A 12,985-nucleotide genomic window follows, 5' to 3' on the forward strand; every position below is an offset into this window, starting at 1 on the left:
TTAAGAGTCATCAAAAGGAAGCAACTGCCTTTTTTTTGTATTGTATTTTTTTCATGTTTACATATAAACACCTGTCTCAAATGTCTGTTTTGCCAGATAACATTTCTAGAAATTTTATTTGGATGTAAGCATTCTGTAAAAAACTATTTTAAAGAGCCTAACACAGTCAGGAAACACATAATTAAGTGAAATGGGATTTTATGACATTAATATATTGTAATAAAGCAGGCTTTCTTTTATCCATTCCCTCAGACATAAAGTATGGAAATCTGCTGAAATAGGGATTTGGTTCTAGGTGAGTTAAATTTACTGTTAATACAAGTTGATTATGTTTAGCTTCATCGCTGGTGGGTGTTTTGAAAGGAAGTGGAAATGATGGCTCTCTCCATCAGGTACTCTGATTGCACTGAATGCCTGTGTCCTGTGGACATGACCTTGTACTCATTTACTGAATGTTTGTCCGACACTAGAATAAGAGGTTTTGTTTACAGTTTACGTCCAATGTCAGAAAAGGTTGCTGCATTGCCTTGCTTCTGTTGTTTACATGATTTATGTTCCTATTCAGTATTTCAGAAACTCATGCGCTGGATACGTTTGTCTGAAAGCATGCCTTTATAAGGTTTACGTGCATTGTTTTTACCTTACACTTCCTGTGCATTTATTTATTTATTTATTGTCATCCCTCAAAACTGTAACTGTAGCTTAGCTGGTTAACATATTGTGGTGAATGATGAGAAGTAATGTCTATACTGTATATGTTGCACTTTGTATTTAAGTATTAAATCACAGCAAGTATACACAAGAAGGGAGAGCCTCTTTTTAAGGTTACTAAGTAATAATCCAGAGCAGATTGCAGCAATAACCACATTAGGCCTGCATTTAAAAAAAAGCTCTCACTGGAGCTTTCTAAATATAAACATGGTAATATTGCAAAAAAACAAAACAAATCTGCAACAATCTGACTTGATTTGAATTATATGCAACTTGGTTGACATGAGCTTCATGCCTTCCAATGCATGAAATGTTGTATTATATCTATTGGCAGAGGGAAGACGATGGTGGAGTTCTTCTCTGCTGCGATGGTGTTGAGAGTCTGAAGGTATCTTAGCTGAAGAGCTGAGGGTGAGTCAGCCATTACCAGAGAGGCTTCTTTCAGAGCCCTGGAAGCCTTCATCTCCCCCTCTGCAGCAATGATCTGAAATATAGGCAGACGATCAGTATCTTCTCATGTTTCATTTCTGGGCCTGAATACATGAAAAGGAAATTAAATTCAGTCTTCCATTCCTCTCATTACCTTGGCCCTGGCCTCCCGGCTAGCTTCAGCCTCTGCTGCCATGGCTCGCTGCAGCTGATGAGGCAACTTCACATCCTTGATCTCTACACGCTCCACTTTGATACCCCATGGTTGAGTGGCTTCATCCAGGGCTTCCTGCAGGGTAACATCCAATATCAAACACTCTAGTCACAGTTATAGTTTAATAAACAACAAATCAAATACTTTATACTCTACAGTGAGAAAACTGGTGGCTTCTACTTGTTTTAGCATTCTCCTTGTGGCCAAAAAAAGTGTTCTTTTCACACCGGTGGGAATGAAGGCGCTCTAAAAGTATCTGTAATAATGCTTTTCTTACCTTTTACAAAATTTTCATTTATGTTTATATATAAGCATACCCTTTAAAATAGGTGTAACAGCACTTTGTCCTCACCTGCATGCTGAGTGAAATGCCCTCTCTGTCAGATAGAAGTTCTGCAAGGTTTTTGGTACCAAGGACATTCCTCAGAGTGGTTTGAGCAAGCAGTCGAGTAGATGAGTGCGCATTGGTCACATTGGCCACTGCTGAAATGGGGCAGTATACGCGGAAGTAAACCACACCGTCCACAGACACTGTCACAGAGTCTTTGGTTAGGATCTGCAAATGTATAAAAAAATTGCAGTTTGTTTACTGACAGAAACTACAGATAGCTTGTGATGCATGAGATAACAGAGACAGACAGTGTGCTTTCATAATAAAATGAAGCAAGAATATACCTCTTGAGGAGGGATATCAAAGGACACAGTTCTCAGATCTACTTTCACAAAGTTATCGGTGCAGGGTAATATTAGGAAAAGTCCTGGAAAAAGATAAAAGCCAGTTCAGATGATAATGTGGAGTCAACTTCCAAAGCCAACCGTTTTATTTTTCTTTTTGGTTTCTGGGATGGCTTAACTAAAGTGTTTGTTGTATATTTAACCACAAACCTGGCCCTTTAGCTTTTCTGTCTGTGATCCGGCCGAGTCTAAAAATGACAGCTCGCTCATACTCCTTCACTATCTGAATGTTGGAGACAACCAATCGCACAACAGTAAATAAGAAATACAGAAATATAAATGGAGTATTTTTTTCATGGTATGTATACACATCTATGTGAAGAAATAGTGATTAAATCCTAATAAGCAGTGCTCTGCAATGAGAATATACTGTACCTTGACACACATAAATATTGTGAGTGGAAAGGTTACTATTACAAAGATGATGGATATGAAAACCAACAGCCAACCACAGCATCCCAGTGTGCCTGAGTTTTTATCTGCAAAAAGAGCAGAAGCACTTTACAAGTTTTTAAAGAGCAGGGTATGTACAATATCTTGCTTTTTTTTCATAGCACCTTCATTTCACATTTAAATTCAAACCTTAAGTTCTTGGTGTTACTTTGATGACATAATTATCCAGTAATATGCTCCACTGGGACGCCACCTTTTATTAAAGGTGACACAGAACATTAGTGCCGAGAGATGTAATGGATCTACACTGCTCCCATTTCACTAATGATGTAAATAATTTCTAAGGGAAGGCACGTAGCTTAAAATCCACGTGAGTCACAAAGTGTTGTGCAGACTCACTGAGCTATTCAAATATCATCATTAAAACACTGAGATGTCACTCTCTGTGTCGCATAGAGGGTAGTAGAAGAAAAAAAAAGTATTTTCAGGAAGACTTTCAGGTGAATCTTTTAAACAAGACACAAAGCTAATACATAACTATGGATAATTTAATTTATTTACTTCTAATATTAAAAATACGCCAGCTAATTATGATAAATGGTGACGACTAATGCTTTTCTAATGAAAGGCCATGTTATTGAAATGCAGTAAGTGATGTTAAAATAGAATGTGATTAAGATGTGTATTAAATTAATATGCCAAATGATTATGTATGTTAAGGATCTTTGGGTAAATTATGGTAATTATTAATTCACTGCTTTTCTCCTTTTCACAGTTTTTGGAGCTATGATTAATGTGTTAAAATATTACTATAAAAATAGCCTAGTACAAATTATAGGCAAAAAATAAAATATTTAAATATCTATGCTGTGCACTGAAGAGCCAGTATTCTTATCAAATTTACTTATCAAAGTCTTGAGCCAACCATCATTTCTTTATATTTTGGTCCTGAGAAACATTTCACCAGGCATGTGAAGGCATGTCTAAGGCTTTCTTTGGACATTGGCTGCTTTTCCTCTCATTTTCTGTCCAGATTTTTTTTCTTTTTTGTCATGCTACATAATGCTGATGTATGAATTATTCAAGCATAAAAAGGACCCTAACTCAAGGGATGGACCAGTGTTGTACCTACACATAAAACACAACTTAAACCAAACACTTGGCATATTTCTGCGTAGTGTGTCCTTAAAAGTGGACAAGTACAAAAGAAGAAGTGGAAAATCAGTGGCAACAGATCATATGGAGAAATTAATCCAAATTGGAAAATTTTGATTTGAATTCAGTAAGTGTCTACAGCCATCTGTAAAACATGGTGGAGACTTTGCAATAGTTTGGGTCTGCATTTCATCTAGTGGTGTTGGAGATCTTGTCAAAACTGATGAATGCATGTGAAAAGTACTATCAGATTTTGATCTAAGCACAGTGTAAATGCACTAAACGTGTTTACAGTATGTTTGGCTTAAATAGAAAAATGCACAATTCAACCCTACTGGTGATGTATTGGCCTCCCCAAAGCCTGGACCTCAATATCACTGAAGCAGTATGGGAATGGAACAAAAGACAGCCAGCATCCAAAGAAGAGCTTTGAATGTCCTTTAAGAAGCCAGGAGAATTATTCCTGAGGACTGCTTAAGGTATGCTGAAGAATAATATATTTAGGGGTGGATGTTGCTCAGGATGTAGAGCGGGACATCTGTTAATCAAAACGTTGGTGGAGCAACCGTGGCTGCTCCAGGGATGGCTCCCTGAGCACAATACTGAACCCCGAATTGCTCCCAATGTTAAATAGAAATAAATCCCTTAGATGTAGAGAAAAGTGCTTTTGTCTTACAGTATATACTACACTCCCACTGTACTTTTACACATTTTTATATCTTTTACTGTACACATTTCCCTAGCAAATTAGAAAGAAATGAATTGAGGCTTTTACACAACACAGCTGTCCTACGCAACTTCTACAATTCTGGACTCTTTAACATAAGGTTTCTTGGGAGAAAAATCTGCCCTTATTTTATATCCCTTATTCTAAAAATAAACATTCAGAATCGGTTATAAAAAGTATTTACCTTCAATAATGCCATCATTTTTCTGCAGTTTATCCTGTGTAACCATCTCTGCTGTGCTGGATGTTGTAGAAATCATTGGTTGTCTCTGACCGAGCAAGCTAGAACAGTACTGCACTTGTTTACGTGTCTGTTCTCTCTGTGGGTGCGGTCTTTTTCCCTTAACACCGGTTGCTTTCTACAACAGTGAGGCACGCTTGCCCTGTAAGTCACCTTTAGGTTGCTAAGATGTAACATGAACCATTTTTGTTTAACCAGGATCTTTGTGGCTCTTGTATTGAAAAGCTATCTCAGTCCTGCTCTTGTGCTTTCGTACATTTAAGTTCAGCAGTCTGTCACCTGAGTCCGTCACATGAATAAATAATTGTTGTATCCAAGTCATGAAACATGAGAGGTGATGTTCAAAGAAGATGATACGTAGTTTTCCTCACATTTTTCCCATGGATTCCCCCAGTTTTTACTAAATTAAGGATTATTTATGAGGTTTAAAATTATATTTCATGGAATATAGATTATATTGAACCTTACACAGAAAGTTATTAGTCTGGCAGTGTTGGGTCTACTGACTTTTTGGACCCTTCATGAAGAGATTCACATGAGTTTCTGATGTGTTTTTTTTTTCAATGTTTCTCCTGTTTTTTGTTTTCACATGTATAACTTCATGTTGCGTTTTTTTCTAGGAAGAGTGGGTTTTTTGGTTTGGGGTTTTTTTGGCCATGTAGATCCTGAAGTTTTTCACTTTTTTTACCCATTTTTATAAAATTGTAAAATAAATGTTTTGCTCATACATCAATCTTATTTTGAGGTTAGTGGCTCGGTTTGCTGGCACTTCATGTTACACTCCATGCCCTAGGCTCTTAAGTAAGGGGTTATAACAGACAGGAAGCTGTATTATGTGAGTATATTGTAGAACAGTTCCCTACTCTTTTCCAATAACAATTTATTTAAATGCATGTGCACTATCTTATGACACATGCTCCAATTTTATTAAAGTGAATGGGCCAAAAATACAACTGTAATTTATTTTTTGACTTGACAAAAGAACAAGGTCATTTTCAAGTGCAGTGTTTGTACTGCCCCTTTTTTCCTTGACGTTTTAACACCTGAGATCTTAGTCCAAATAACTCACATATGATTCTGTTTTTATTGTTGCTCTGATTTACCAATGCCAAAACCTCTTCGGACATATTAGTTCTAATATTCCAACGAAAAGAGCAAAACTGTTTCCAGTTAAAACAAATGTAATCAAATTGAAAAAAAAAAAAAAAACAGATGGAAGAGTCAAATTTGGCTAAGGAAAATTTAGCTGGATAATATTTTGTGACTGCTTACATCAATAATTATTCAGTGACATGATCACAGTGTTCCACACCAGCTACTGGGTCACACACACTAAAAAAAAAAGAGTTGGCAAAAAATAAAGTTTTTTTTCCTCAATAAGTAAATATCCTTAGTTAACAAGTAGTGAATGAAGTGCAAATAATAAACAGCCATGAAAGAACAATGGCCTCGGAAAGAAGATGAGTGGTGACTATGCATGCCTTCCCATTCTTCTCCTTGTCAGGTGAGAACAAATGAAACTCACACCCAGTAATCCTGTACTGCCACAGCAAGGCCAGTGGAAGTACTAAAACTTTTCAAGATTAATACTTCATTTCACATGAGTTTGACCAGCATATTACACATACAGCACTTTTCTTGTTATAAGAATTTTTCTGATTAAAATATTTGCTTCGGTTGGAAAGATCCATTGCATCAGGCACCAGCGGCATCCATCATTAACTTGCGACTAAACTCATAAGCCAGGAAGAGGGCTCCGTTGGCAGGGAAGGTGCGCACCATTGTAGGAGTTAAGCCAGAGTACAGAGCAGTGAACCCTGTCGGGACAAAGAGGCAAAAGCTGCACAGACTGTTCTCTACAGATTAAAAAAAGACAGCATGGACCAATTAGCAATATTTCAAAATGACAGTCTGTCAATGTACCCTTATCACACAGATAACAGTTATTAAAGCTGCAATGTCACAGAACAGTGTTTTATAGTGCATTTATCTGTGATATGTTACATAAGGTTATAAAACATTGAAAACAATTATTGTGAGAGACTGTTCTTACTGTTACCCACCTCCTATGAAGTGGGGAGGTTTGTCTGCTTAGATATTGTTTTCTGATTCTGAATATTACAGCCTGGCATCAAGATAAGGACCTACTTTGAACACATGTGTGTCCTAACCTATAAGCCAGTAGTAAAGGGTGCCAAAAGCAAGGGTTAAAGTCCCAGTTTAAAGTCCACACCCCACATTCTTTAAAGATTAGTTACATGTTGTGGGTCAGAACCATCCCCATCTTCATATGTGGCCTTCAATCGGATCACAGCTACACACTTGTAAAGTTTTGTGACCTACTGCTGCTTACACTGCTGACACTATCATATTTTTAACTTACGTTCACAGACATAAAATATAACACATGCCAATATATTCAAAATGGCATTTGGGGTGCATCCTGCAAAAGTATGTGTTCCCAAGACCACAATCATCACACAGAGAATCAGAAAACCCACTCATATTCATCTGTGCATACATGTTCAAACCTTACCCTCAGTGCGTATAACACCCATGAAGGTCTTGATGAAGCCCTCTTGTGTCCCTGCTAAGGAGTACACCTGGATCCTGGACTTTATACAATCTATTGGATAGACCACCAACCAAAGACATCCTCCTGCAAATCCCCCACTGAACATCAGCGGAAGAATACCTGCAAAGGCAGAAACTATTTTGAGTCCTCAGAAACATACAAACATGTTAAACTCCAAAAATACCATAAATACAACAAGAAGATGATATAACCATACCTATACCATCTCTGCTTGTGCCCATGTGTCGCGCAAATGTGGACCGACACCACTCATAGGCTCCAAAGAAGCAGAAGTAACCAGGAAGTTCCCTCACAAAGGTGGACGTCAGTCCTTGGTAGAATCCTAACGGGCCATCTGTCTTCAACACGGTCTTAACCACAGTCCACACTGTGCTGAAGACATCCCAGAAAACAAAGTCTAGCACAGCTTTGGTCAACTAAAACTTTTCTTGTCGTAACAATGTCAGGTTTTGAATTCCACTTACCTTTTCTGTCCTCTTGCCACCTTGCCAGATGCTTCCATTTCATGCATGGCCTGCAAGCGACATTTCACCAGCTCCGTGGGGCATATTGCCATGGAGGAGAAGATGGAAGCTAAAGACCCTGCAGATGCCTTCTGAAGATCACTGACGAGCAATGACAAGTACAACAAAAGATAAGAGTATGAAGAGTAAAGGGTTTTAATGTACATACATTCCCATCTTCAATTTTTAGAACTACAAAAAAGAGACTGTTTTTATTTCTGCCTCATGCAACCAGTGCTAAGGTCTGCTCTGACCGCTGATACACAAATAACTGGCATGTGTCTGACGATCAAGAGCTCTTAATGGAAATCGATTTAATGACTGTTCCCAAGACGATTTTCCAGTGTTGTGATTATATCACTCATTTGGTACGGAGATAAATGCGCTAAACCTTATGGATTTTTAATGTGATGAGTCTACTTCTGACTCTAACGTGCAGTACTATGCAAAAGGTTTGAGTCACTCTCATTTCATTTCATATATTTTGCTTCCAAGGTGCCAGGCTTTTTTGTAAATTTTAAAGTCATGTTGAGCAATAGTTTTCCAAGATTTCTGAACGGTCTTTAAGTTTTTCTTTAGACATTATCTGCTTTTTCAATCATTTTCAGTTCAGTCCTTGTACCTGATCAGTTTCACAGGAATGTTTTTTTTTATTTCCTCAACACTGAGCTATGAATCATTCAAGGATAAAAAGGCACTTAACTCATGAGATGAACCAGTGTTGTGTCTACACATATAGCAGACATTCTTAGCAAAGAACCAATTCTAAACTGTCTTTAGGCAGAGAAGCAGCTTGTTACAAAAACACAATCTGTTTCAGCTTCTTTAGTTGAATTTATGAAAAATCCCAAAGATAACAGAGTTTGACAACCAAAAACAATATTTTTGTGCAGCGAAGGCAATTCCCAAAGAGCTATTAGAGGAAATGCAAAGGTTATACGCATTTAAATATGCTTTACTAAAACATATAATTTTACAGCATTACAGATTTCCTGCTTTAGGAAGCTCAAATCCAAGTTCAGGCTAGAGGCTGAAAGGTCAAATAGAGATAATATAAGCTGTATTTCATACTTGATACAATTCCAAATTCCATTATCAAAATTAGATGAACAGTTTAGGAAGAGAGTGGCCATCTGAAAATTAGCAGCTACACTCATTTGAGCCTTTTTTGCAAAAATTTAGGCGTCAACATATATTTTTACTCATAGAGCTATCATGAAACCTAGAGCCAAAGCCACGACTCAGAGTCACTCTGAACAAATCGTTTTCCTTCCAGTTACATCAAAGAAACATTCTCGTCATTTCTAGTTTTTTCTTATGCTAATCACTGTTTACTGTGACATAAAATCAAGATTTAGGTTGTGATAAATGCAGGTATTTCTTAAAGTGATCAGACAGCTCAAAATACAAAGCTGGTTAAGGAAAGTTATTTTAAAAATGCAATTAGTTTAAAGCCTGTTTGGCTGAGCATGATCTCAGTGGGTTCACCGTGTAATATTAATGGCAGTATTTTCATTATAGTTCGTTGAATGACAAAAAAAAAGCTTCTTCATTAAATTCAAAATGAATATCCCAAACAACTTAAATCCTTTAAAAATGCTCGATCAATTTTAACATTTGTCTCTAAAGAGCATCACTGCCAACCATTTCTCTTCATTTAGTTTCTATTTCTGGCTGCAATAGATAATTATTATTGTGGGGAATTTACTTAATTATTATTCACTTTATTATTTAATTCTCAATTGCCAAGAAAGACATTTAATCTAAAGATTTAAACTGTGTGAGCACACCCACTTATGATTATGATGTTGCATCTCAGTACATGATGAAATGCTTTTCTGCACAGGGAGTGAAAAGAGGAGGCAGCAAGTCACAGAGCGGAAAGAAAATGTGGAGGATTGAACCCCCGAAAATCTCTGAAGACACACTGAAAACCGAGAGTCCTGGTTCACATGAACATTTGTTATAGCATCAAATTTTGCCATATCAAGCTGCTCCTCACTGAAGTCTGTTACATATTATGCAGCTTATTATGTAAATAAATAGTCAGAAATATCTTCTTCCAACCTGAGATCAGCGCCTTTGTCCATCCTTGACATAAAGCGGACGGCATCCTGGCAGAGCCCATAACTCAAGAAGAGCACCGCGTTCTCAGCTATGTTGGCTATCAGGGCAGGCGTTGTGCCTTTGTAAAGACCACGGAGTCCCACCTGCCGGAATGTTGAGATGAAGCAGTGGATGAAGCCGCGGTACACTGTGGGAAACGTCTGCATCTTCACCTTTGCTGTGTCAAATGGCTGACCGCTCAGCACGCAGGCTGTGCCACCTGAGTTAGGGCATCAAGATGTGAGTAACTGAAAGAACTCAGAGATTAAAAAGCATCGGAAATCAGATTCGGAAATATACGTACATGTATTAAGATACATATGTGTGTATGTATAATATTTGATCTTAAGAAACTGTAGTTTGGGGGTTTTAATTATTTTTTTAACTGTTCCTTTTCCAGGGTGGAAGAATTGTACAGCATACATCTTTAAAGACTTTAAAAAAACAAAAACTGGGTGCACAGGTTTGAATTTATTTTCAATTTTCTCTAATACACACAGTGTCAAAAAACATATACAAGGTCAAAAATCTATACACATACCCCCATTAGTATTTGGTAAGCAAATAATGCAAGTTACACCTCAACCAGTTATAAGTTACACCTTTTGGTAGCCATCAGCAAACTTCTGGCAGTTCTGGCTGAATATTTGAGCACTTTTGTTGGAACAAAGTTCAAAGTTCACGTGGTTTACTGCTCTTTGTGGATTTAGCTATCTTGGATTATTTCCATTCCCTATACTGACAGTATGCAGTATGTATAAAGGTTAAATTCAGTGAATTGACCTCACCTAACCTTGATATAACCTAACACTGACCATGAACACCACAGCCACTGTGCACCAGTCCAACACAGTGCTTTACTGTAAATTCACAGTATGGCAAAGCAAACTGGTTTATCCTGCATGAAACTGTGTTGTACTTTCATGCAACCTTTGAATAACACAAAGTAAAAAGTACACCTCAGTTTCCTTAGCAGTGTTTTTTTTAAATATATAACTTCAAATCATATACAGATCCAATATCTGATTTAAAATTAAGAACATTACATCTAAGCTTTAAATTTCCAGTTTATCAAATGCCACTGAGCAGTCCTTACCTTTAAATATAACCTGTCTTCTTCCTCTCCCTTCTTTTCTTTCTTACATCTTTCTCCATCTCCGAGTGAAGTTATCTCTCATTCTCCCTGGGAAATACAGCAGCTGTACCTTTAGCTTGCAGACACACTGTGTGACAGACTGCTCACAAACAGTTTGTGTGTTTGCTGATATTTGTTAAGCCGATTGAAACGTTGCATTTGAAGTTATCTGCCACTTAAAAAATGTTACTCCCTTTATGATCACTAGTTAGATGCTGAAGTACACGTGACATCTGCAGCAATCAGTTCCAGATTACTGAATCTAATGGGTGCTGTCAACGAAATCCTTTTTTATGCTGGCAAAGAGAAACAACCAGTTGTAGTCAGTCATGATCACTAATGAAAAGTTAATAGGCCATGTCCTTGTCAGGTTAAAAGACATTGTACAACCTTCAACAAGACTTAGTCAGATTTTAGTGGGTGAATGTAAGCATATCACTCTCTATGTATACTTTTGAACCTGTGCAGATAAGAGAAACTCCAAAATAAACCCAAGCCTATCCATATAATTACTGCTTTATAAAAAAAATATATCATTAAATACATATGTTGTGCAGTTATTTCACCCCAGAAAAAGAACAGCTCAAATAAATCATTAATAGCTGAAAATATCCATGGCATTCATGTCAATGATGAGTATACAGCATATAAACCCTCTGACCTCTGACTAAACTGTAGATAAATAACTGTACATATACAGCAAATGGTGTTAAAGACGATCAATATTGAAATAGATGTGGCCTGCTTCCAATCTTTGAGCATATCCCAATTCTTGAATTTTGCAAAATTAACCTTCCTCACTTCTGTACGTTAATAATTTAATAATAATTGAATGACAGCTTGCACTAAACCGTTCACCCCCACACTGATGGGATCAGGTAGGTGTTATGCTGTGATCCTTTTGCTGCCAGGGTTTGGGTCACTTTTAAATCAACACAAAGCTGGTCTAAGTGATTATCTTCAATCTGATGGGAGTGGCGTGAAATACAGCCGTGTCTTTACATTAAACTCACCTGCAGCTCCAGCTGAGAAGTCGATGATCGCCTGAATTACAGGGTGTGGAGCCATCGTGACTTTAAGGACACGAGCCTGAAAATATCCACATGGTTTTCATTCATTTCACCTTTTCCTAATTTTTTTTCACACGCAATCACAAAACATGACATTATTCGCAAAAGAGATTAAAAACGAGCCTTAGATAAGAAATAAGTTGTTTTAACAGACGAACCCAGTAAAATGAAGCACCTAGAAGGAGCCCATGGTGCTTACCTGTAATCTCTTTAGCGTAGGTTAATCCTTCGCAAAGAACAGTGGGAGCATTTAACGCTTTGCTGTACTTTCACTCCACCTTACCACACAACAAGTTCCCACATGATCTGAATTCGCAGAAAGGAGGTAGCTGCACATTCAAGAAACACAGGACATAACTCAGACGTCCTATTATTCATCCATGCTGTTGTCCGTGGGAGCTCAGTGTTGGTTGATGCAACAGCATAAAGTATTAGTGTAGTTCCGTTTTGTCGATAAGTTCATTTCATTGGCGGGTATAAATTGTCCCGTCCTACCGAGCGCAAAACGGTCAAGGAGTTCACGCTAGAGAGAAAAAGACACACTTAGTTAAACACACGGTTTCATTCTTAAAATTAAGTAATTGGATAATAGTTGAATTATATGAGACATAGATTAGATATATGATACACTACTGATCACCGAGTTAAAGTCATATTTGGCAACAGGCTCTATTTTTAACTCACAGTCTTGTGACATTTCGCTGATTAGAATGAAATAGCTTTCTGCATCGTAACATCATCTGTGAATGATGTCTCGATAGATTTAACAGAGGTATAAATATGCGGACCGGCGTGTCTATTACAAGTTTTGTCGTGATATTAAGAGGAAGACATCCCAAGGTACAGTGGAGTACTTTATGTGATAACGTAAATCCATCGTGTATTCATTCCACTCACGTACTCGAATAATTGCGCAATCTTGACGGAATTATCTCTCCCGAATTTACTCATCTTGTACTTCCGAATTTAT

The 12,985-nt window shown here is 37.4% G+C and overlaps 1 protein-coding gene across 5 annotated transcripts; it reads right to left on the minus strand.

The window, feature by feature from the left end:
* Positions 1-745: 745 nt before the first annotated feature.
* Positions 746-12,373, minus strand: slc25a15a (solute carrier family 25 member 15a). Of its 5 annotated transcripts, none has more exons than XM_063493178.1 (12): positions 12,215-12,373; positions 11,959-12,034; positions 9,772-10,030; positions 7,666-7,806; positions 7,398-7,573; positions 7,142-7,300; positions 2,465-2,568; positions 2,240-2,312; positions 2,030-2,112; positions 1,707-1,910; positions 1,295-1,429; positions 746-1,195 (listed from the first exon to the last, which is right to left on the minus strand). In XM_063493178.1, the coding sequence occupies exons 2-12, from the start codon at positions 12,011-12,013 to the stop codon at positions 1,001-1,003; spliced, it is 1,584 nt and encodes a 527-aa protein (XP_063349248.1). In that variant the 5' UTR covers positions 12,014-12,034; positions 12,215-12,373; the 3' UTR covers positions 746-1,000. The 5 variants fall into 5 exon arrangements, with proteins under 5 accessions (XP_063349248.1, XP_063349249.1, XP_063349247.1 ...); XM_063493179.1 differs by lacking the exon at positions 12,215-12,373 and adding an exon at positions 10,907-10,993 and having other exon boundaries at positions 11,959-12,167; XM_063493177.1 differs by lacking the exon at positions 12,215-12,373 and having other exon boundaries at positions 11,959-12,167.
* Between the last annotated feature and the right edge of the window lie 612 nt (positions 12,374-12,985).

Source organism: Pelmatolapia mariae, linkage group LG14 (assembly GCF_036321145.2).
Source record: "Pelmatolapia mariae isolate MD_Pm_ZW linkage group LG14, Pm_UMD_F_2, whole genome shotgun sequence".
In the NCBI taxonomy this organism is placed as follows: Eukaryota; Metazoa; Chordata; class Actinopteri; order Cichliformes; family Cichlidae; genus Pelmatolapia; species Pelmatolapia mariae.

Coding starts and splice junctions, on each gene's coding strand:
- slc25a15a (XM_063493178.1), bottom strand. CDS start 12,013: ATGGCTCCACACCCTGTAATTCAGGCGATCATCGACTTCTCAGCTGGA. Junction 7,807..9,771: donor GACAAAGGCGCTGATCTCAG/GTTGGAAGAAGA, acceptor ATTGCTCGTCAG/TGATCTTCAGAAGGCATCTG. Junction 1,196..1,294: donor GCCGGGAGGCCAGGGCCAAG/GTAATGAGAGGA, acceptor CCTATATTTCAG/ATCATTGCTGCAGAGGGGGA.